Raw genomic sequence first — 26,111 nt, 5'->3', positions numbered from 1 at the left:
ATTGAAGAGAAAGGGGAAAAAAAATTAACTGGAATGCATCAAAAATCCACCAGAGCACGCCAAAAACGAGCATGCGGTAACACATCTGGACTGCATTTCTATAGTGTGAACCGGCCCAAAAGGTTTTACAGAGATTAATAAAAGCTGACCATACTAAACACCCCTGCTATTGGTTTGTCTCAGCCACTTTTGCTGGACAACTTGATCTGTTGAAGGAGGTGGAAGAATAACAGATTTACTGGACAGATCGCCAGATGAAAATAAAGAAAAAAAGCCCAAACAAGAAAACTAATGCAGCCACCACATCTAAGAATTGGTAAACTACAATATAATGTACAGAGTGTGACAATTTAATTCCTGGAATGGACTAAACAAATGTTTGCTTCTTTATACACTAGTAGCTGTTATCCCCTTATGAAACAACGCACTTTTCTAGATGACTGTGCCACTGCTGAAAGCATTCCTGGAATTTGTTTTCCGGAGCACTGGAATATCATCAAATCTGTGTCTTTTTAAGACATTTTTTATTTTTGGAAACCACCAAGTTGCAACGTGCTATGCCAGGGGAATAAGGTGGTTGGTTAAGTTTCAGAATGTATTTCTAGGCCAGGAACTCGCAAACACTTAAAGCCTCATGTGCAGGAGCATTGTCGTGGTGGAGAATGCACTTCTCAGGCCAGCGTTCCAGTCTTTTCCTCTGTACGGATTTCTGTAACCTTTTCAGAATTTCTAAGTAACAATGTTGGTTGACTGTTGTACCATGTTCTTATGTCATCGTGCACATCTTCCTGCTCCTCCATAAACTGCCTATGCCATTCAAAAACACTTGATTTCTTCATGGAATGTTCACTATTAGCCTGTTGTAACAGAGATAAAGTTTCACTCGCGCTTTTGCCAATTTTCATACAAAGTTTGATGTTAATCCGGTATTCCAGATTCCTGTCATTAATTTTCCAACAACAAGCGTAACACACACGTGTTATTTCTTCTACTACTCCATAAAGACTGAGTCAACTGGTCTGCGACCCCGGCAAGCGTGAGTCGAACATGTCAGAACACGCTTGAGTGCGAATGGCCATGTGACTCACCACTATAGTGCTATGCCATGGCATTCTGGGAATTAAATTGTCACACCTCATATGTTTGTTTTTGGGGTTTATTACAGTTCTAACAGTTATAACCATTTGTTCAGCAAACCCAGAGTAATGTAAAATACTGTGTGTATATAAAAGAAGACTACATTTTTGTGACTTCAAAGGGGACCAGATTACATTTCAGGTGTAGTATATGCAGAAATATAGAAAATCCTTGATGGTTCACGAAAACAATTTTTACATTTGTATTGAGTGTGTCAAGAGTTGCATAATGCAAAAACAAACTGGAACATTACCTTTATACCAGAATTATTGATTTAATTCTTACCTCATAGGCTGTGATGGCAACTTGCTGTTAGACTGTACAAACTTTATTTTCAGTAAAAATATTAAAATACATTGATAAGTACTACAAAATGTTCTGATATTATCAGTTACTAAAGGCAGTAATCTATACAAACATAGCAGGACATTTTCACATATCAGTTCAAGTTCCAACAAAGGAGTTGACAATGGTTGGTTAACTAAAAATTCAAGTTTCTTATGCCAGCTGCTCTTAAATATTAAAGCCATTTCTGCTTAACCGCCCCTGAGTTCAGCTTTTCAGGGGTTGGGCTAAGGGTTTCCCAAATATGGACACACTGGGAGGGGTTAGGTGGTGCAGGAAGCTCAGGGGCGGGGTGTAAAAATGCCCAGATGTCAGGTTTAACTTGTTAGGAGCTATATTAAAGCTGGAGACTGGCATTGCTTGAAATTCTAGTTATCATCTGTCTCACCAGCTATTTAGGACGGTTATAACACAAAGCTCGGATCTATTTGGTAATGAGGTGATCTTTCTTTGGTCCATATAACGTCAAAGATTTAAAGAACTGTAAGAGCCATTAGTGCCACCGAAGACTTGCTTACACTTTTATTTTTCTTATAATTTATATTTCTCTGAAAGAAACTCACCATTGTTAAAATAGATTTAGAAGACAAAGTCAAAATATTAGACAGACATTATAAAATAAATATTTTTTCAGATATCTACATTCATCCCAACATATACTCAGTAGCAATGAAACCATATTGACACTAAACACAACAGCTTCAGTGTATGGTGACTCAAATGCTGTCTTTGAGTTGTCAATACATCTGTATTTGTAGATACAAAAGAGGGCAATTAACAATGGCAGGAGCTTGAAGGACGGACTAGGCTAGACATAGTCTGTGTTCTTGAGGGAACATTTATCTTTGGCAGAATTTCCTGCTTTGTCTAAGAAATCGCTTGCACCAAATTCTCATTTAAGCCGTTGTTATATCGTTCTGCTCTGCTTTCTTAGAGCTGGCTTGTTACATTAATGACACTACCACTGTGCACTGGAATTGCCTTTCCTACGCATTTTAGTAGTCTTCTTCAACTACATTCCCTGCTATACTTCTGATCATTCAGGAAAAGTAAAAGAACTGTAACATAAAAGTTGGCTTCTATTAAAGGACTATTGGTAACATTTACTGAAAGAAATTCAAACTTTTATACTCACACCTATCAAGAAATATCGGTACTGTGGTGGAAAGATATTCCTACACACAGATTATTTTCTGTTCTGTAATTCTCATGGAGAACACAGTGTCAGGCCTCTTCTCAGCTGGATGATAAATGAGACTGGGCGTCACAATGATCGGCAGCCCTACAGATATAGGTCATTGAAGGTACAAAATTGGATTTTTCCTGTAAAGTCCCTGGAGCCCACCTCAGGTGCTTCCTTCTATGTTCTTTAATGTGATGGCAACCATTGAACAGTAAAGAGCTGGGTGGAACCAAGCACAACATTTCCAGCAAAAGTTAAGATTTGCATATGACTTTAGCTGCTGTATATTTCTGTACATGGGGTTTTATTAAACTGAACTCCAGGAATTCAGCCACTTTGTAAAATGTACTGGCATACTATGAGTTAGGTCCAATGAGGTGCCCTCTCATGGACTTCTTTCATTTATATACATCTGACAATTTAAAGATGCTCCGGGAGTGCAGCTATTGTTACTTTCCCGGAGCTCTGAGAAGAGACATCTCTGCCCGCCCCTCCACTCCGCTGTTCATCCACAGAAGCAAGTTCAGGTAATACAAAGTGCTCTGGACTGGGCAGAAGGAGAGAGGGGCAGACACAGCAGCTGCATGTGACTCTGCAGCTTCAGAAATGGAGACCAGAAGGTCCAGCATCAGAGCGCCGGAAGCATTGTGATACTTATGCTCCTGCCACTCAGAAAAAATATAAATAGCAAATTAAGGGTGGCATGCACCTCAATGGACTTAACACCTACTACTCCAGCACATTTTACAAAGTTGCTGAATTCCTTGAGTTCAGCTTGACAGGTAACCTCTCCTCTGTTTGAAACGCCTAACCATGTAAAAATGTACTTTGAAATTGAAGAAGAGGAAAGGCCTAATGTCCACTTCTAGGGAAAATGAAACAGCAGGAGGCTCTGGACTGTCCCAAGTCAAATATTTCCCAGCAACAGGTACAACTACTGTCAGCTAGTTTTCCAGAGTTCAGCTCTAAAAGAAAATGACAAAGACCTCCTTTGCAATGGGGCTGCATTGCAAGGGTTGACTCCAAGTTTATGCCTAGGGGACAGGGTACAATAGATTCACTTACTGCATTCTCTGCACCCCCAGCCTTGTTTGTGCTGCAAGACCAGTCCCTGCAGCCTCTCTCCCCCCTCCCTGCACTCTGGTGCTCTAATGTCTTCAAGACCCAAGCAGATCCTATAGCCCTGTATTGGACGTGAGGAGCTGAGTGACAGACCACTGCCAGAATGCAGGGGAGCACAGTTTTCTGGGAGAGTGGAGGATCAGGTAATTAAAACTGGTTTTCGTGTTCCCTAGACTAAACATACAGACGACTTGCAGTGTGGAGGCAATCCCACTGCAAGGGAGGACTTTTTCATTTTCCAAGGTTTAGCATTAAATAAAGATCTAAAGCTTTAGGCAGAATTACAGGTACGGATATTTTTACGTGGTTACATTGGTCCAGCTTAGACCAATGTAAGTATGTATGTGCTATATCTGTGGGATCCCCATGGAAGCTGGAAATTGCTGTAGTACATACCACTACTACAGTGATTGCTGCTGGCTTCCAGGTCCTGTGCTGAGTGGCTGCACTGCTGCTTGCTTGGCACAGGCGCCATTCAGAGGAGATACTGACAATTTCAGCTAAACCTTTTACACCTAATGAAAAATAAGGTACATCAGCCTGTCTTTATGATCTCTCAGGTTAAATAAAGGAATACTAGCACAGTGTATTATTGGGAAATATGAAGTCTTATCCCACACCCCATATGAACATATGTGTTCATATGTTCGGATACTGGAATGGAAATCAGGGTTTTCCTTTGATTGGAAGAAGAAGATATATATAGATATATATATATAGATATATATATATATATATATATATATAACAATCTTATCTACATTAGTACTTTTCGAATTCTCCTTTGGCAAGACTTATACGTTCCACATTTTCCTTTACAAAGACATACAGGAAACCTCTTTCAGATGGCCCAGTCTTTTACACTTGACTGCATATTTCGATATTCAATAAAGGTATGAGCATCTTAAAGGGCAAGTGCTCACTGGTTTTCTGCATTAGGTAATACCGCATTTGCAGCTCCCAAAAGTCACACAAATTCTTCCAAGCCTTGCATCGCACCAAAGCATGCAAGGCCCAAGCTCTGACATCAGAAATCCTGTTTGTAGCCTGTTGATGAATATCTCTTTTAAGTAATTGCAGTTTGGGGAGAAAACAAGTTGGCATGATGCTGGAAGGGTATAGTCACTTTTTCTTTTTAGACATGTATAACCTATTCCTATACTCTCAGTACTGGAGGAGGCGGCAGACTAGGGGACAAAAATTACATTTACCCTTTAAATGATAGCAGTTTACACGTGCTATTTTCCCCAGTTGCACCAAAGCACATCTAAACCCCAAAACAAATATATGTATATAATATATTGCAGCTTATCAGTCCTTAGATGTTATGGCTGAAATAGTTTATTTTTATTTCAGGCTCCCTCCTCTTTTTATTTATATTTTTACTTTTTAAACTAATCCTGCAAACAATATACTTCCTGACCCTGGATGGCTACATTCACTCCTCCATTTTATCTATGAAGGAAGCTATGGCTAGACTTTAAACATGCCTACCTTTGTTGGGGGGGTAAATGGGATCTATAGATTACACAAGAAAGATAACATTCCATCTGTTTTCTGTCCTGTATATAGGAAGTAATTAGGATATTGCGTTATTTTCTATACTTGATGTTCTTAGCCTGAAAATGAAAACTAATGGAGACACCACATCTAAGGACTGATAAGCTTCAATATATTACATTTATCTTCCTAGAAATAACTATCCTTTAGGATCTGGACTTTAAATTGGAATCTTTGAAATACTGTGTCTCACTCCTAGTACACACTGTTCAATACATTCATTTAGACATCAGCAAAATTTTAGCTGTTTCTATCTGGAAAATATAGGATTTTTGTACTCATTGTAAAATCATTTTTTGGAATACAATGAGGGATAGACATGTGCATTTCGTTTTTTAAATGAAAATTTAATTTTTGGGGATTCGGATGTATACGAATGTCAATGAATCTGGAAAAAAGTTATAACGAAATTAAAGAATACATTCATTTCATTTGGATGATGCCACATGATGAGATAGTAGTTTGGGCCCATGGACAAATTAATTCAACTTTCAAATTCGTTTGATAATTTCGATTTGGATAACTAATGTATTCAAATTTTGTTCCATTCGTTAATTTGGATCCACATGACGCCAGTCAATATTGTTCAATCAGCTCATGCCGTTTCTCTTGGTGGGTTGGACTAGCATTCAAAAATATAGAATCCTTCAGATTCAAATCCATTTGATTTGATAATATATTGCATATATAGCAATCTTCTGGAAGAATATGTTCAAATCCACCCGGACCACCAAATATACGAAACAAATGCCAAACCTACGAAACAAATTCTGAAAAGGAATTGGTTCAACATACAAAATATGACAAAATGAAATACTTAAATTAATACTTTTGAAACCAAAATTTCTGGAGTGCACATGTCTAATAAGAACGCACGAATTGTTAGAATTCTTATAGTGTCAGGTATAACACAGCCTATAGGAGAAATGACAACAAAAAGCAGTTGTTCAGCACAGAGTAACCCTGCCCACAGCAGAAAACTGGGAAGCTGGCACCTTGTGAGGCCTAAAAATCCACCTCATAAAACTCATAAATAGAAGACCAGGTGGTAGCCTTCCATATTGAGAAAACTTGCATAATACCAAACGCATAAGCAGCACTTACAGATCTAGTAGAGTATGCCATGACAAGAAAAGGTGGAACCAGATTTTTGAGACAATTAGCTTTATTGATAGTCTGCCTGAACCACCTAGAGATGGTGAAACCAGATGTCAATGTACCCTCTTGGTTACAATCCGCAATAACAAGAAGGAAATCAATCTTTCTGAGCAGCAGCTGAAAGATAGACTATCACAGCCTAAGCAATTTACAGACAATGGAGAGATATTACCTTAAGGTGGCTGGGAGCTTGGCAGAGGGATGGTAGAACAATGTCTTAGTTGAGGTTAAAAGGCAGAGCAGTCCAGACACAGCTGACAGTTCAGACACTTGCCTTAGAGGAGATGGCAATAAAAAACACCACCTTGTGATTGAGAGCACAGAGAGGAATATCTCTAGTGAAGCAGATAAGGAAGAAGTTTCAGGGAAAGCAGAGTGTACTGATCCCACTGAGCCACCAAAACATTCTGTTTCTGCTAGAGAATCCCTATTCTCAGGGGAAAACCTGTCCAGCTTGTTGTGGAACCTACAGGTCAACATTTGATATCCCCCCACCTATGACACAAGTCCTGGAATACCTCTGTAGGGACCACTCCCTTGGGTTCAAGCACGTATGCTTGGAGAAATCCACCTGCCAACTGTCCATGCCAGAAAACAAAAAGAGTGAAAATTAAGTTCTGCCCAGGATAGTATTTGGACTGCCTGCTTGGCTGCAGTGAGACTTCTGGTTCCCCCCTGATAGATGATGTATGCCACCACAATGGCATTGACCAACTAAATAGGGATCAGATGACTTGTAGCAGGATGGCCCAATGCTGTAGAGGCAGCCAAGTTGCTCAAAGTTCCACGCTGATTGGGAAATGAGATTGCAACAGCAACCAATTTCCTTGCATTGACAGGGAGTCTAGGACTTCTCCTCCGAGTGTCAGAAAGCAGGAATGAAAGAATTCCCCATTTTCAGATCTGGCTTCCAGAGCAACTAGGGCAAGGACAATCTAGTACTTGGTGCCAAATAAATTGATCTGCCCAGGGACCGAAGTGACTTGTCCCCCGATGACAGAATTATGTGTTGAAGAGGTCTGGATGGAAGCTGAGCAAAGGAAGCTACCATTAATCCAAGAACACTCAAGCCAAGGGGAGAGTTGGGCGACTGCTGTATTTGAAAGCTTGAATCTGGGACTGGAAAGTCTGAAATTTCTCCTGTGGAAGAAACACTTTGGTCAAACTATGTCCTGAACTAAATCCAGATATTTCAAATGAAGAGTTGGTTCCAGCGATGATTTATGAAGGTGCCGAATCCACCCAAAGCGCTACAACTTCTGGACGTCAAAGCGTCTTTATTCAAAATAAGCCTGCACCATTTGTTCCCACAATAACAAGTCATCAAGTATCCCAGAATGGGGTTGTCATGAAAGTGCAGCAGGGCTAATACTAGGGTTAACACCTGAAGCTAAAAAGCATGGCCATAAACTGGTAGTGTAGGGGTCTCACAGTAAAGCGTAATAAACAAAAATGTGCTGGAAAGATGGAAGCATTCAGGTAAGCATCCTTGATGTTCAAAAAAGTCAAAAAGTCCCCCTGGTGAAGGGAAGACAATGACATATATGGTGGATTCCATGTAGAGTTTCTAGATGCAGACTTTCTGGATCCAAATGAAGACATTCAGAACTTAAGATTCAAAGCAGGGCAAATGCCTCCTTGTGTATGAAACTGGTGAACAAGTTGGAAGCAAACCACTGAACACCGTGTACACTGTGATTCCGAGGACCTTAGAGGGCTTGATGAAGATCTGCTAATCTGAAGGGTGACAAAGGAAAAGTCGAAGGTGAGAGACAGCGAAGGGGACTAGAGATGAAAATCAAGAAGCATCATAGTTAAACAATGTACAGAAATGACTGGAAGAGACAGTGTCCCTAGAAGACCAATCAAGGCAAACATCTCTGATACAAGAATTCTGAAGTCCAGACCCTTAACCAGAGTGCTCACGCATGAGTACTGACAGGAGAATCATGCAATAGCCAAACCAGAAAGCCTAGCAGACTGGCACAGCTGAAATAGTTACATAGTTAGTCTAGCTGAAAAAAGACAAAAGTCAATCCAGTTCAACCAAAAAAAAAATTATAATCCTATACCCACAGTTGATCCAGAGGAAGGCAAAAAAAAAAACCCAGCAAAGCATGAACCACTGATGTATTTATACATGTTGATCATATCCCCCCTTAATCTCCTTCTCTCAAGAGAGAATAAATACATTTCCTCTAATCTTTCCTCATAGCTGAGCTCCTTCATACCTCTTATCAGTTTGGTTGCCCTTCTCTGTACTTTCTCCAGTTCCCCAATGTTCTTTTTGTGAATTGGACTGCATATTCCAGATGAGGTCTTACTAATGATTTGTGTCGGGGTAAATGATATCTCTCTCTCTGGAGTCTATACCTCTTTTAATACAAGAGAGGATTTTGCTCGCTTTAGAACCCGCAGCTTGGCATTGCATGCCATTATTACGCTTGTGATCTACCAGAACTCACAGATCCTTCTCCACCATTGATTCCCCCAGTTGTACCCCCCCCTAATATGTATGATGCATGCATATTCTTAGCCCCCAAGTGCAGAACCTTACATTTATCAACATTAAACCTCATTTGTCACATAGTTGCCCAATTAAACAGTGCATTGAGGTCGGCTTGTAAATTGGAGACATCCTGTAAGGACGTTATTCCACTGCACAGCTTGGTGTCATCTGCAAAGACTGAAATGGGATTTATAATCCCAGACCCTATATTGTTTATAAATATATTAAAAAGTAAGAGTCCCAACACTGAACCTTGGGGTACACCACTGACAACCCTAGACCATTCAAAGTATAAAATTATCAACCACTACTCTCTGAATACGATCTTTTAGCCAGTTTTATTTCCATTTACTTACAGATTTTTCCAAGCTTGTAGACTTTACCTTACACATTAGCCATGTGTGGGGAACTGCATCAAATGCTTTTGCAAAATCCACCACTCTTGTCCAAGGTTTTGCTCACCTCCTCATAAAAAGAAATCAGTTTTGTTCGACAACTTCTGTCTTTCATGAATCCATGCGGTCTGTTGCTTAAAATATTTGATAATTGATAAATTTCAGTCTACCCATACTCCATGGTCTGATGAGGAACAAACACAAATCAATGCCACTAATTTAAAGATATATCTGAAAACATTTTCTCAGATGTGGGTGTAATAGCCACAGACCAACACTTCTTCCTTTAGAGAAGGGAAAGAGCCCACATCAAGACCTATGGATCTGCAGAGGGACCCTGACCCGAACCAGAGAGGTCTATCATTCCTGTGTTGGATTTAGCAGAGAAGGAAATGGTAATGAACAATGGGTCTTAGGAGGTCACCAGCAGACAGCTGAATGGAATCATAAGGATTCCCCATCACACAAGAGCCATATGGGAATAAGTCCTATGATGTACTTACATATGCAAAATCAAAATAATGCAATTATCATACTCATGTTTTTTAGAGATAGAAGTGAAGGCCAAACAAAGCAAGCTAAAGATTAAGACCCAAACTAATCCCCCAGCTTCCCAGATGTATACCATTACCAAAAACAATTAGATCTGTAACAAAATGCATAGTGGCCACAGAGAAATGCTAAAAAGAATTCACTGGTTGCTGAGAGCAATTGGGTGAGCACTGTTAAGATCTGCATCAGGGTAGGTGGAACTGCATGACAGCAACTGCACCCAAGAATCAACAACAGCTCCTGTAAATTAACCAGAGGAGAGTTTAATATTAAACTCTCCAAATACAATCTGAATGTAATCACTGTTATCAACATTTAGGTAGCTTAACAATACCCAGGAGAGGCTCTATAAGCTTGTGTGGATAAACTCCAAGAGGTTGTAATAGAAGTGTGCAGTCTAGCATGGATGGTTAGGAGAGATCGCTAGGAAAAGAATGGAAAAATGAACAGTCTGTCAGATCCACTAGATGGCAGCTAAGCAGTAACTTGTGTCATTACTGTGCCTGAGAATGTCTCCTCAGCTTTTCCACAGCAACTGTTTCCTCAATAAATAAGGAAGAAAGAAGAACATTGGGTGCCCCCACGTGAACCAAAGTACCCGAAGGAAGTGCGTCACCAATTCCTGACCATAGTAGAGAAAACAGAAGTGCCAAAAATGACATCCCAGACACAACAGAGCTCTAACCTACAGAGACAGGGCTAAGCACTGCCTCCAAGTTTCTGTAGTACACACAGCACTATAGTCACGCTCAGTGCCCATGTAATGTACAGTTCCTTGCTACTGAAGGAAGCAGAATCCTCAGCGATACCAATGCATAAATGTCACAAGTGTCTAGAATAATGCCAGCATTAAGAAACAGAATAGGAAAGGAAAACAATTCACTTTCACACAGTGCCTTGCTAATTACAGCCTATTTCTGTAAATACTTCCTCCGACACTCACAGATATAATTAAGGGATGCATTCCATTCCCCAATGCAGCACTGGCCTGCTACCATGACTCACAACAGTGAGCCCCCTGAGATGGGGGCATGTAAAAACTGTGTCAGCTATGGCTCATTAAATTCATAAAGAACCCCCAGACATACTAGCCTGACCTGAATAGTGGAGTCCTGTGTGAACTGGAACACGAATAGTAGTCACTGTTACTGCCGAAATGTAGTCACGAATGGTAGCCACTGTTACTGCCGAAATGTAGTCACGAATGGTAGTCACTGCCGACTGCAGGCCTTTTGCAGAGGGAACACCAGTATAGATAAGAAACTGGAAATCTACATTGCTTTGCTAACTGAAAAGCTGTCCAAGATATTCATGTAAGGCCTGAATCTACCAGTGGGTGTTAACTGGAGAAACATCAGGAAATTCAGGGCTGTCGCAGAGAGAACACCAATATAACACTGTGAACACCTGCGCTCGTTGGCAGGCTGGAGAGACTTCCAGGATTTAACTTATCAGACATGAATTTATCAACAATTGCTGATTGCATAAAAACTTGCAGACACACAGAAAACACATTAATTCTCCTGAGGACACTAGCAGAATTATGGCTGTGGGTGGAGTCATCTTATGTTGGCCAACAACTTTATTTTGCCAGTGTCTAATTCTCCTGTAGGTGTCAGCATAAAACAACAATCAAAGAATTCCTGTGTTGATAAATGGCTGAGAAAAATGTATTTTTAAGATATTTTGGTGTAATAACAGGAGGCTGCTCTCATGTATAGGATGACCGAGAGCAGGAGAGGTAGAATATGTGTTGTATGTATCTAGTCCTATATATTTCCCACCAATGCCTATATATAAAGCATCCACCTCACATTTAGTACAATCAGTTCTCCAATAAGATGGAACGTTGTGGACGCTCTTGGATCAGTTGAATTGCTGCCAAGGAGGATTCATTTTAATTTCCCTTCACTGAAATGAGATCCTGTTCTTAGTAATTCCCTACGTGTAACACACAGATACTGGAGCTGATTGAATGGATTACTCCCCTACAGCTGTACCAGGTCTCTTTCAGGTTACTGAATTAGATTTCAGATAAGAACAGCAAAACCCAAATAGTATGCATCAAACACAAACATTTATAATGCCAGTGCATCAAACTACTGAAACACAAAATACAGTCTAGTATGTGGTCCAGAAAGGCCTACAATGAATTCTCCAATGAATATCCAGCTAAATGAAGGCAAATAGGCATGTGTTAGCCAATGTCATAGAAATCTATTACGTTCTCCATGGCAGGTCAGACCTTCAGAGACCATGTGACAGTCTGCTCTGTATAAGTTATCGCTATTCTAAGGCATGGTCCCTGCTGACAACACAATGCTCTTCATTAAACGGTGGAACGCAAAAACATTTCTTCTCCAGGATACTAAAAATCTCCGGTCAAGCTGGAAATTCCCTCTGATATGGGATATTGTTCTGGAACTACAAGACATTGTAATAGACCATTTCTTTTAGAGACTGATCCGTCGGTGAACTGTTCTCTTCAGTCACATTGTCCGCTTCACTGTATTCATAAGAATTGTCTTCATAATCTTCCATCTCTTGCTGGCCGTCCATGTCATTACCCTCAGTATCTGGGAGTTCCATTATATGATCTGGAATGGAATTATTTCAATGTTAGAAAAAGAAAGTGGTAGAACCAACACCCAATGAGTACTGTGGGGTCATTGCCATGGAAGGCGCGGTATTAAACCCAAAAATGTTATATATTGCAGTTTACAAATCATGTGGTACCTGCATTAGCTTTCTATTTTTAGGCTTTTTTCCCCTCCATTTTCACCTGGTGATCTGGCCAGTAACACACCTCCTGTATTAGAGCGATCCAACTCTGGATGAAGATGCACAGGAGGCACAGCAGACAGCAGCATTGTCAGTCTAGGGGGAGGGGGCTGTTAGATGTACTGTACTAGCAGATGTAGATACACTAACACATTGAAGCCAAAGTCCAGCTAACACTTTATAAGCCGTTACAGCAAACAGTTTTTTCCCTTTTGGGATGAAGGTTTTACATGAATAAATAAAAGCTGATCATTGTAAGCACTGCTGTCACTGGTAAATAGTTTATCTCAGGTACACCGGTTTCCTCCCACACTCCAAAGACATGCTGGTAGGTGAATTGGCTCCTGTCTAAATTGGCCCTAGTATGTGTATATATGAATGTGAGTTAGGGACCTTAGCTTGTACGCCCCTTGAGGGTTAGGGACTGATGTGAATGTACAATATATATGTAAAGCGCTACGTAAATAGACGGCGATATATAAGTACCTGAAATAAATAAATAAATCTCAACCCTCCAACTGCTACATCTGTAGGACAGCTTGTTCTCTTGAAAAACAACAGACTTAAGGCCCATACACAATATAAGAAAATCATATGAAAATTGTATGAAGAACTATCATACAATGATCTGATCTTTAGTATACAGATTTTGAGAGCCATGCAACAATAACCGAAGGGACAAGCTCACAATATTTTTGTTGTACGATACCATATCGTACTATTTTCATTTAATCAGTACAGCAGTCATCCAAAAATACAATGCAAATAACAAACAATACATCCTTTCCAAAATCCTATTCTATCATACGAGAATTTTCATAAGTTGAGTAACATCTTAATTTTCAATATGGAGACTAGCATGCAAAAACAAACCCAGATGATCATTCGCCCGATATTCTCATTGTGTCTACTAGGCATTACTCACGGGATAACCAAGAGAAAATAAAGGAAAGAAAGCATAAAAAGAAAACTAATGCAGCCATCACACCTAAGACTTGGTAAGTTGCAATATAATAAATGTTTGCTTTAATATTGCTTTACATTTATTTCAGTTATACATGACCAGTCAAACAGGTTGTCTGATGTTTGCTTTCTGTAAATTAGTTTTAGTGCCAAAATTTACGAGCAGTGCGTAGGGAAAAGAGCTATAACTTACTTATAACAAAACAGAGAAATTAAGGTTTTGGCCATAATCAATTATGTATTACAATGACCTTCATTTTTACAAATAAACAAAAAGTAGCTTTAACCTCCTTTGTGAGAGTGCTACTGATATACAGCAATCACCAGGGGCCCACAAACACAGAAAGGATTGAGTTATCCTCAAAGCTTTTTACCCCTTGAAAATCTTCTCAAAAGTCGGGGGTCGTCTTATACGCCGGTATACGGCATGCTGACACTTTTTAGGGGGGTGGCGTGGTGCCGCCGCCGCCCCCCCCCCCTTCCAAGGGACACTAAGTACAGGGGTGGGCAGGGGCTGCTGTCTCTTACCTGGCTCCGGTCCCACAACGATCCGGTCCAGGAAGCGTGGCTGCTCCTACATTCGGTTCGGCCACTGGATGTTCACGCGGCTGCTCGGCTCCGCCTCCTCACCGGTGATTGGCCGCCAGAACTGTAGCTCAGGAAAGGCACACAGGCGGCCAATCACCGGCGAGGAGGCGGAGCCGAGCGGCCCTGCGAAAATCGAGTGGAGGAGCGGCCGGTAAGTGTGCCGTCCAGAGGTGCTGCTGCAACCACATATGCTGGCTGCAGCAGCACCATACTGGAACAGGGGCCAGCAAGTGTCATTGGTAGGAATAGTGCCCCATCATTGGTGTCACTGATACCAATGATGGGGCATTATTCCTCCCACTGACACCAACGATGGGGCACTTTTCCTCCCCCCCCCACTGACACCAACAATGGGGCACTATTCCTCCCCCCCCCACTGACACAACAATGGGGCACTATTCCTCCCCCTCCACTGACACCAACGATGGGGCACTATTCCTCCCCCCCCACTGACACCAATGATGGGGCACTATTCCTCCCACTAACAACAATGTTGGGACACTATTCCTCCCACTGACACCAATGATGGGGCACTATTCCTCCCACTGACACCAATGATGGGGCACGATTCCTCCCACTGACACCAATGATGGGGCACGATTCCTCCCACTGACACCAATGATGGGGCACGATTCCCCCCACTGATACTAATGATGGGGCACTATTCCTGCCACTGATACCAATGATGGGGCACGATTCCTCCCACTGACACCAATGATGGGGCACTATTTCTCCCACTGACACCAATGATGGGGCACTATTCCTCCCACTGACACCAATGATGGGGCACTATTCCTCCCACTGACACCAATGATGGGGCACTATTCCTCCCACTGATACCAATGATGGGGCACTATTCCTCCTACTGACATCAATGATGGGGCACTATTCCTCCCACTTATACCAATGATGGGGCACTATTCCTCCTACTGACATCAATGATGGGACACGATTCCTCCCACTGGTGTGCATTGGAAGAGGGGTAGTCTTATACGGCGAGTATAGCCTAAACACTACATTTTAACAGGAAAAGTAGGGGGTCGTCTTATACGCCGGAAAATACGGTAGTTCTTAAATCCACTAAGAAAACTATTTGGTTACAGGCCTACAAAAGTTAGTGTTACTAAACCCAGGACCCTGCATTCACTATATCTGGTCTCTCACAGTACACACAACATGGAAATGCAATTATTTTAGTAAATATGAACTGCTAAATATCTTTTCTCATCAGCAGTATATAACAGTCTTGTGACTTCTATCAGGGTCCAGCCGAGCACACATTAAAGCATGTAGGGGGAGTTTTCATTCTGCTCTAGGAGGATGCAGGATCCCTGACCTCTGTCTAGACAGTGCTGATTGGCCCTGTGCTGATCACATGCACTCTCCCAAGAAAACAAAAAACTCTCTAGTAATACACACCAAACTGAGCATATGCAGAGTGACTGTACATGATATGTCATATTAGGAGATAAGAGGGAGACACTGGAAGAAGGGGAGGATCAGAAAAGTCAGGATCAAACTGCGTTTTTACACAATGCAGAAGATTAACCCCTTAGGTTCCACGGTGAGTATAACAAGCATGATTTACTGCGTATACAGCCTGATTTTACTGTTGTGGGTTTAGTAACACTTAAAAAAAACTCATTGTGGACTGGCTGAAAATTCATTCATTATAACTCTGAAAATCTATTTGCTGAAACAGCTTTGAAATGGTGGAATACAATGCCCCATACAGTTTAATTAATTACCTTCACTTATAATTTACTTAACTAGACATAGAAAAATATGCAACAACCTGGCTAAAAGGATTTTTACATTCTTTTTATAAAAATAAATTTTTTATTACTAAAGAGAATCGATATTAGAGTACATTACCAAGAACAAAATACAATGCTGCATTAAAAGCAAACCTGTTCTTGGCCAAATCCATGCAGATAGCTAAAGGAAAACCCACAAATAGAGAAGCAAGCAACTGGGCTGTTCAGCTCTTTCCCTTAGAAGTCATTACCTTTTGTGAGCTATGATTCCTGCCCCTTGTAGTTTGCACATGGCTTTTAGGTCTAATGACTGAACAGAGCGATGGGGGAGAAAGAAGATAGTTAAGTATGGGAGTTTGGTGGTCTGCTTGAAAGAGAACTGGTTACTTTGACCTGCATGGGCAAAGCATGAGCCACGAAGCTCCCCTGTCCAACAAGGAATGGTAGAGGACTGAGCATGTTATGGTGAATTTAGTGAGGAGATAGCAAAGTATAATTGCAGCATAAAGCCAGCTACAGTCGGAAAATGAGCCGGTTCAGTAGGAACCAGACAAATTTCGATCCATGTGTGGGCAGGCTGGTTGTACTGAAGTTGATGTATTGATCAACTCCAAGTGATACAGTGAAGGAAATAAGTATTTGACCCCCTGCTGAATTTGAATGCTTGCCCACTCGCAAAGAAATGATCAGTCTAAAAATCAAATGGTAGGTGTATTGTAACACTGAAACAGACAGAATAGCAACAAGAAAATTCAAAAGAAATGCATGTCTAACAAATATGCACTGATTTGCATGTTCATGAGGGAAATAAGTATTTGATCCCCTTCACAAAACATGACTTAGTACTTGGTGGCAAATCCCTTGCTGGCAATCACAGAGGTCAGACGTTTCCTGTAGTTGGCCACCAGGTTTGCACACATCTCAGGAGGGATTTTGGCCCACTCCTCTTGGCAGATCCTCTCCAAGTCATTAAGGTTTAGTGGCTGACGTTTGGCAATTCGAACTTTCAGCTCCCTCCACAGATTTTCAATCGGATGAAGGTCTGGAGACTGGCTAGACCACTCCGGGACCTTAATGTGCTTCTTCTTGAGCCACTCCTTTGTTGCCTTGCCTGTGTGTTTTGGGTCATTGTCATGCTGGAACACCCATCCACAACCCATTTTCAATGCCCTGGCTGACGGAAGAAGGTTCTCACCCAAGATTTGACGGTACATTGTCCGTCCATCGTCCTTTTGTTACGGTGCAGTTGTCCTGTCCCCTTAACAGAAAAACACCCCCAAAGCAGAATGTTTCCACCACCATGTTAGGCAGCATTCCTCCTCCTCCAAGCACGGCAAGTTGAGTTGATGCTAAAGAGCTCGATTTTGGTCTCATCTGATCACAACACTTTCAATCAGTCCTCCTCTGTATCATTCAGATGTTCAGTGGCAGACTTCAGACGGTCCTGGACATGTGCTTTCTTGAGCACAGGGACCTTGCGGGCACTGCAGGATTTCAATCCTTGTCGGCGTAGTGTGCTACCAATTGTTTTCTTGGTGACTGTGGTCCCAGCTGCCTGGAGATCATTGACAAGATCCTCACGTGTAGTTCTGGGATGATTCCGCACGGTTCTCATGATCATTGACACTCCACGAGGTGAGATCTTCATGGTGCACCAGACCTAGAAAGACTGACCGTTGTTTTGTGTTTCTTCCATTTGCGAATGATTGCACCAACTGTTGTCACCTTCTCACCAAGCTGCTTAGCGATAGTTTGGTAGCCATGACCAGCCTTGTGTAGGTCTACAGTCTTATCTTTGACATCCTTGGACAGCTCTTTGGTCTTTGCCATGGTGGAGAGTTTGGAATCTGATTGTTTGATTGCTCCTGTGGACAGGTGTCTTTTATACAGGTAACAAAATGGGATTAGGAAATCAAATACTTATTTCCCCCATGAACATGTACTGTAAATCAGTGCATAATTTGTTAGACATGCATTTCTTTAGAATTTTTTGTTGCTACTCTGTCTCTCAGTGTTACAATACACCTACCATTTGATTTTTAGACTGATAATTTCTTTGTGAGCGGGAAAACATTCAAAATCAACAGGGAATCAAATACATATTTCCTTCGCTGTATTAAAGGCATTTATTTATTTATTTTTTTATTAACAAACATGTCATACTTACCTGCTCTGTGCAGTGATTTCCTCCTCTTCTCGGGTCTCTCGTCTGTGCTACTGGCCCCTCCCTCCTGCCGGGTGCCCCCAGAGCAAGAAGATTACCATGGGGGCACCCAAGCAGGCTTGTTCCCGAGCTGCTGCTCTGTGTGACCATTCACACATAGAGCCTTGGCTTGGCCCCACCTCCTCTCTCTCTTCATCGACTCACTGAAAATTAAGATCATTGTATGCTGATGGCTGGGAAACCTCCCGCTGTCAGAATACAGTAGCTTGTCGGGGGGAGGGGGGATTCTCCCATCAAAACTGAATGTGTTGATGGGGGAATCAAGCAATTTTATTTTTTTCCACCTGTGGTTGAAGGAAAGAAAATTGGTTAATGTTTGGCCTGCCTAAGAGAAAGGAAAGTGGCAATGTCACTGCCATTATAGCAGGCTGGTAAGCTCTTGTAGTGACTTAAGCCAGCCATAGATGGTTCGAATCTCGGCAGGTTTAGCAGGGATCGGCCAGGATTTGAACCATCTATGGGCAGGCTGACTGTATCCAATTCGATTGTTGCACAATCGACTTGGGTTCAACCAGCAGCATGTCAGATTTTTACATTACAGCCGCAAAAATCAGTATTTATCATCACTGTTTTTTCCCTACAAGGCACCCCTGGCAGAACACAATAGCTACGTGGAAGGGATTCCCCCATCAACACGGACTGTGCTGTGGATGCAAGAAGATAAAAAAAAAGGTGTCTTCTATGGCCTGTCTTAGTTAACCAGAAAACAGGAATTAGTGAATGCAGTTGTTTAATTTGACGTGTATGCACGAGTGATCCATTTTGTACCACTTTTTGTAGGTAGAGTTCATATAAAAAGTCAAACATTCAAAAAGTTTTACCTTGATTTTCTAAAGTGATATCCATTACTCCATGTTTCACTTTCATGTGGCGACTGAGGTTGCCTTTCAGATTGAACTTACTGGAACAATAGGGACATTTAAAGGGCTTGTATCCAGCATGTAAGTGCATGTGACCCAGCAGGTTGTACATTCGGTTGAAAGATTTCCCGCAAACCTAAACAACAAAATAACACAAGTAGATGAACACTATATTCAAGTCTTCTACAATATGCACTGCTCATTTCTACAATCCTGCAACAAGTATGACACACAGCATCACAGTGATGCTGTACAAATTCTGGAAACAAAAGTAATGCCGTACTTTAAAGTGTTTTCATATTTCCTATAAGTTAGGGATCTCCAGATTGGCCAGTGGCAGTTTTCAGTGCCATAGGTTTGGTGGTCAATAGAAGTAAAAATAAATTACATAATTGGTGTTAGTGGGAGGAATAGTACCCCATCATTGATGTCAGTGGGAGAATTAGTTCCCCATCGCTGGTGTCAGTCGGAGGAATAGTACCGCATCATTGTTGTCAGTGGGAGAATTAGTTCCCCATCGCTGGTGTCAGTCGGAGGAATAGTACCCCATCATTGTTGTCAGTGGGAGAATTAGTTCTCCATCTCTGGTGTCAGTGGGAGGAATAGTGCCCCATCATTGTTGTCAGTGGGAGAATTAGTTCTCCATCTCTGGTGTCAGTGGGAGGAATAGTGCCCCATCATTGGTGTGAGTGGGAGAATTAGTTCCACATTGGTGGTGTCAGTGGGAGGAATAATGTCCCATCTTTGTTGTCAGTGGGAGAATTAGTTCCCCATTGCTGGTGTCAGTGGGAGGAATAGTGTCCCATCATTGGTGTCAGTGGGAGAATTAGTTCCCCATCGCTGATGTCAGTGGGAGGAATAGTGCCCCATCATTGGTGTCAGTGGGAGAATTAGTTCCCCATCGCTGATGTCAGTTGGAGGAATAGTGCCCCATCATTGGTGTCAGTGGGAGAATTAGTTCCCCATCGCTGGTGTCAGTGGGAGGAATAATGCCCCATCATTGGTGTCAGTGGGAGAATTAGTTCCCCATCGCTGGTGTCAGTGGGAGGAATAGTGCCCCATCATTGGTGTCAGTGGGAGAATTAGTTCCCCATCGCTGGTGTCAGTGGGAGGAATAGTGCCCCATCATTGTTGTCAGTGGGAGAATTAGTTCCCAATCGCTGATGTCAGTGGGAGGAATAGTGCCCCATCATTGGTGTCAGTGGGAGAATTAGTTCCCCATCGCTGGTGTCAGTGGGAGGAATAATGCCCCATCATTGGTGTCAGTGGGAGAATTAGTTCCCCATCGCTGGTGTCAGTGGGAGGAATAGTGCCCCATCATTGGTGTCAGTGGAGGAATTAGTTCCCTATCTCTGGTGTCAGTGGGAGGAATTGTGCCTTGCATCAGTGGAAGGAATAGTGCCCATATTACTGGGTAAAGGCAAGCAAAGGCCCTCGGGATGCAGTTTGGGGACCCCTGTTATAAGTAAATGTAGCGTTTATATCTTCAATCATTGAATTCCATTTCAGAATACATCCATCCTATTTACTGTAACAGCACAAGCTACACTGGGAGTATCATTTGGAAATGACAAAAGGGGTTCTTTATATGTGTCCACTATAGCAGCCAGATTTTGGTGAATACCAATACTAAACTCACCTGTTTTCCAGATCTTACTACCATGACAATGGCATCTTCTGATGAATAGGCTATTCTTTTTATATTGGGTTGTGTAGGGGTAATGGGAACACTGACACTTCTGTTCAGCTTGAAACAAATCTAGGAGATACTATAGAATTGTTGACTATCTCCCCACTGACAATTATATTGCTTAGAATGGTCCTTCCATTCACAAGGGTTACTAGTAAGTGCAGACAGTGTGCCGTGTACCTTGCATTTGAATGGCTTGACAGGGGAGTGCACTATCATATGGGTCTTCAATGTTTGCTTCTGTACAAACGTCTTAAAGCAGATGTGGCACTGGAATGGGCGGACACTGGCATGGATCAGCATGTGGCGCTTCATGTTGGCATGCAGAGTAAATTCCCGCCCACATACCTCACACTTAAACTCCTTTACTCCCTGGAACAAAGAAAAGAGAAAAATATTAGCACAAAACAAAAAAATAAATAAATGTGGCAATAAGAAGATATAGTGCAATCAAAATCAAATATCTGATAAAAAGGATAACAATGGAAGGCGTTTTGTTGTTTTTGATCTGCAGACCATTATCAGGCCCTTTTGTTCTCAGAAAATAGGTGCATGTACTCTCCCCTTCCGAGTCACCCTTGTCTCTGCCCCCTACCATCTCTATTCGTTCCACCCCCTAACCACCTCTCAGTACCGCCCCTTTTAAAAAATACATTACCAAGTATCATTTTGTGGTACTAAGTAATTTGTATGGAGTTTGTTAATGATAGCAAGAAAACCATAAACTAGATCCCCTGCTGCCAACATCAATAGACCCCCCTCAGCAACAAAAGACTCCCTGCAACAAAATACCCCCCAACAACAGACCCCCCCACAAGCAACAATAGATCTCCCAGAGGCCAAAATCAATAGACCCTTCACCAGCCAGCAACAATAGACCCCCTCCCTCAACAGTAGATGTCTCCAAGCAACATTACATCTTCCCCAGCAACAATACTTCCTCCACTATCAACAATAGACTCTCCCAGCACCAATAGATTCCCCAGTATCAATAGACCTTCCAGCACATCGCAGCACCCCTTGCCAAGGCATTCAGTGGTGGAGGTGCCGGAACTGCGTACCTCCACACTACCGCTGGAAACAAAAAGCCCTGACCATTATAAATGACATATATATATACACAAATATTAATATCCAATACATTAGGATTGAACTCCAGAACATTATGAACATTATGCACTGTTCCAGTGGTAGACATGTCAAGAAGGAGAAGTCTGATGGGATGTGAACGACACTCCACTCATTCAATGGTAGAACAGGTGGACTGTGGTTTTCATTTGTTGCATCATCTATGTTGTGCAGGACTGACTTGCTCACACCAACTTGTACTGTGACAGATGTGGATCTGTGATCTAGTTCTGTCACAGTACCAGTGATCCACATCTGTCACAGTGCCAGTGATTCACATGTGTCACAGTGCCCGTGATCCATATCTGCCACAGTGCCCATGATCCACATCTGTCACAGTGCCCGTGATCCACGTGTCACAGTGCCAGTGATTCACATGTGTCACAGTGCCCGTGATCCATATCTGCCACAGTGCCCATGATCCACATCTGTCACAGTGCCCGTGATCCACATCTGTCACAGTGCCCGTGATCCACATCTGTCACAGTGCCCGTGATCCACATCTGTCACAGTGCCCGTGATCCACATCTGTCACAGTGCCCGTGATCCATATCTGTCACAGTGCCCATGATCCATATCTGTCACAGTATCCGTGATCCACATCTGTCACAGTACCCGTGATCCACATCTGTCACAGTACCCGTGATCCACATCTGTCACAGTACACGTGATCCACATCTGTCACAGTACCCGTGATCCACATCTGTCACAGTACCCGTGATCCACATCTGTCACAGTACACGTGATCCACATCTGTCACAGTACCCGTGATCCACATCTGTCACAGTACCCGTGATCCACATCTGTCACAGTACCTGTGATCCACATCTGTCACAGTACCCGTGATCCACGTCTGCCACCGTACCTGTGATCCACATCTGTCACACCAGTGATCTACGTCTGCCACCGTACCAGTGATCCACATCTGTCACAGTACCCATGATCCACATCTGTGATCCACATCTGTCACAGTGCCCGTTATCCACATCTGTCACTGTGCCTGTTATCCACATCTGTCACTGTGCCCGTTATCAACATCTGTGATCCACATGTGTCACAGTACCCATGATCCACATCTGTCACAGTACCAGTGATCCACATCTGCCACAGTACCTGTGATCCACATCTGTCACAGTGTACCAGTGCTCATCCACTTCTGTACCAGTGATCAATATCTGTCACGGTCTACCAGGGTCAAAGCCACATCTGTCACAGTGTCAAATCAACATCTGTACCAGTGATAAACATCTGTACTAGTGATAAACATCTGTACTAGTGAACATTAAAATGTCTAAAAAAATTATACACCAGCGAGGAGGCAATCCAGATACTGAGTATGACGGACGAGGGTGGCGGGGAACTCTCTCAGACTCAGATTTTGAGTATGAGCCAACTGAAAGCAGTGGGTCAGCAATGGATTCTGAGGAGGAGAGAGTCCAAACAAAGAGGTTCCGGAGATCTGAGGAGGAGCAGGCATCCACCAGTAGTGCAGTGGCGAGTACAAGCAGCGCAGCACTCCCAAAAGAGAGGTAGGCATCCAAAGGGTAATTCCATTGTCCTGCTGCTTCAGGGCCTTCAAAATTGTGATAGGTAGTCAGGAAATGAGATGTGTAATTTATGCCTCCAGAACACCTGTAGGTTCTACTTGGATGTTTGGCCTCTGTATGTGGCCAGGCTGTGGAAAAGTCTTACACATGTGGTATCCCTATACTCAGGAGTAGCAGAATGTATTTTGGGGTGTACTTTTTGTTATGTACATGCTATGTGCTAGAAATATCTTATAAATGGACAACTTTGTGTAAAAAAAAAAAAAAAAAGTTTCATTTTCTTTCCACATTTTCTGAAAACTTGTGGGAAAAAAAATGACATGTTCAAAAGACTCATCATGTCTCATAGAATATACATTGGGGTGTTTTCTTTCCAAAATAGGGTCACTTTGTGGGTAATTCAGTTGTCCTGGTACTCCAAGGCCTTCAAAATTGTGATAGGTAGTCAGGCACTGAGATGTGTAATTTATGCCTCCAGAACGCCTGTAGGTACTACTTGGATGTTGGGCCTCTGTATGTGGCCAGGCTGTGGAAAAGTCTTACACATGTGGTATCCCCATCCTCAGGAGGAGCAGCAGAATGTGTTTTGGGTTGAAGCTGCAAGTATGCATATGCTGTGTGAGAGGAATAACCTGTTAATTTAACAGTTGTGTGAAAAGAAAAATTGTATTTACTTTCTTCATTTTCCAAGAATTGTGGGGAAAATGTACAAGTAAAAAAACTCACCATGCATCTTACTAAATACCTTGGAATGTCTACTTTCCAAAAAGCGGTCAATGGGGGGTATTTGTACTGTCCTGGCTTGTTAGTGTCTCAATAAATGACATAGGCCATCAGTACATTATTATTATACAGTATTTATATAGCGCCAACAGTTCGCTCGGCGCTGTACATTACAATGGGAGACAATACATGAGACAGTACAATAACAATACAATGCGATACACGAGGGGTTCGAGAGCCCTGCTCCTTGGAGCTTACAATCTAGGAGGGAGGGGATAGTGGTACGGGAGGAAAATCTGTGGGGGATGGACTGGTAGGAAGAGTGGAGGAGATCGGCAATTAGCAGAGGGTGGGGTAGGCTTCCCTGAAGAGGTGGGTTTTCAGGGAAGAGAGGAAGGAGAGGACAGTAGGTGATAGTCTGATGGATTGGGGTAGGGAATTCCAGAGGATGGGTGATGCCCTGGAGAAGTCCTGGAGGCGGGCATGGGAGGAGGAGACCCGGGAACTAGAGAGAAGGTCGTCTGATCAGGTTTGATCACGTGTGTTCAATTTTTAATGATTGGTACTATAGCTTGTAAACTCTGTAACGTCCCTACCGACTAAATAATATACACCGATTGGGATTATTTTTACCAAAGCAATGTAGCAGTATACATTCTGGCCCAAATTTATGAAGAAAAATTACTTATTTGCTAAATTGTATAACAGAAACGAAGAAAAAAAAATTTCCCCCAAATTTTTGGTCTTTTTTAATTTACAGAGCAAACTATGAAAAAAACCCACTGCTAATTAAATACCACTAAGAGAAAGCTCTATTTGTGTGAAAAAAAGGACACAATTTTCAGTTGGGTACAATGCTGCATGACTGAGTAATTATCATTCAAAGTGAGAGAGTGCTGAAAGCTGAAAATTGGTCTGGGCAGGAAGGGGGTAAAAGGCCCGGTATTGACACAGTTAAGGAGATAACGTTATCTTACCCTATTTTAAGGGTGAATGGAGGATTGTTGACCAGGGGCGGACTGACAACTCATGGGGCCCCCGGGCAATAGGGGATCATGGGGCCCGTGTCCTTGCCCAAACTCAAAAAAGCCTATGAAAAAGGTACCAGGGGCATCTTATGGGGCCCCCCACTGACCCCGGGCCCTCGGGCAGTGCCCGAGTTTCCAAATGGTCAGTCCTGCTGTTGACTAATTGGCCTTATTACCGATATTGATCTCATTAAATCTGTCTAACCTTATTACACCGCAGTCGATTCACTTTTAAACCTCTGTCTTAGGGGATCCATCCGATCTCCTAACAATTTTTGGTTTACATTCGAAACATAATCTCCACGTAATAAACTGAAAATGATTTCTTGGTGTCAGACCCATGAAAATGTGTAATATCCAACCAGTAGAAATTTTTATTTAAAGAAAATATACCATAAATAATCATCAACCTGCAAATCAGTTCTATGGTAAAGTGATCCTCATTTATTGATTGGATGTTCTGTATATTTTGTTGTAGTGCGAGTGTTCCTTCATAAGGAGATGTACAATTGAAGAAAGGACTTAATATTGTCTTTATAAAATGAAGCATGCACGTCTCCTGACCCCTTTAAACTGAGATAATCATATGTCAATCTTGGGAGCCCTCAGACTGCTTGTTTCTTTTACTTCTGGAAGGCTGTCAACCTTGTCTAATCATGACAATAGGCTTGTACTGCATAGGTAAAACTCCAGAGCTAAAGGGTACGGGACATTATTTTTATTTATTTCAGGTACTTATATAGCACCGTCAATTTATGCAGCGCTTTACATATATATTGTACATTCACATCAGTCCCTAACCCTCAAGGAGCGTACAATCTAAGGTCCCTAACTTACATTCATACATACACATACTATGGA

General features: G+C 42.2%; 1 protein-coding gene across 1 annotated transcript in view; it reads right to left on the bottom strand.

Moving 5' to 3' along the window:
- Positions 1-1,391: 1,391 nt before the first annotated feature.
- Positions 1,392-26,111, bottom strand: part of ZNF710 (zinc finger protein 710) — a 188,247-nt gene continuing 163,527 nt past the window's right edge. The window contains exons 5-7 of the mRNA XM_089687625.1: positions 21,005-21,196; positions 19,096-19,270; positions 1,392-12,558 (exon numbers count right to left, since the gene is read on the bottom strand). Coding sequence (XP_089543751.1) covers positions 12,386-12,558; positions 19,096-19,270; positions 21,005-21,196 — 540 coding nt within the window. The 3' untranslated portion in view covers positions 1,392-12,385. The remainder of the gene's footprint in view (positions 12,559-19,095; positions 19,271-21,004; positions 21,197-26,111) is intronic.

This window comes from Staurois parvus, unplaced genomic scaffold, assembly GCF_062004578.1.
Source record: "Staurois parvus isolate SC_StPar_1 unplaced genomic scaffold, SC_StPar_1.0 ptg000432l, whole genome shotgun sequence".
Taxonomy (NCBI): domain Eukaryota; kingdom Metazoa; phylum Chordata; class Amphibia; order Anura; family Ranidae; genus Staurois; species Staurois parvus.
The sequence above is the reverse complement of the archived record's forward strand: the minus strand, read 5'-3'. Positions and strand labels throughout refer to the sequence as shown.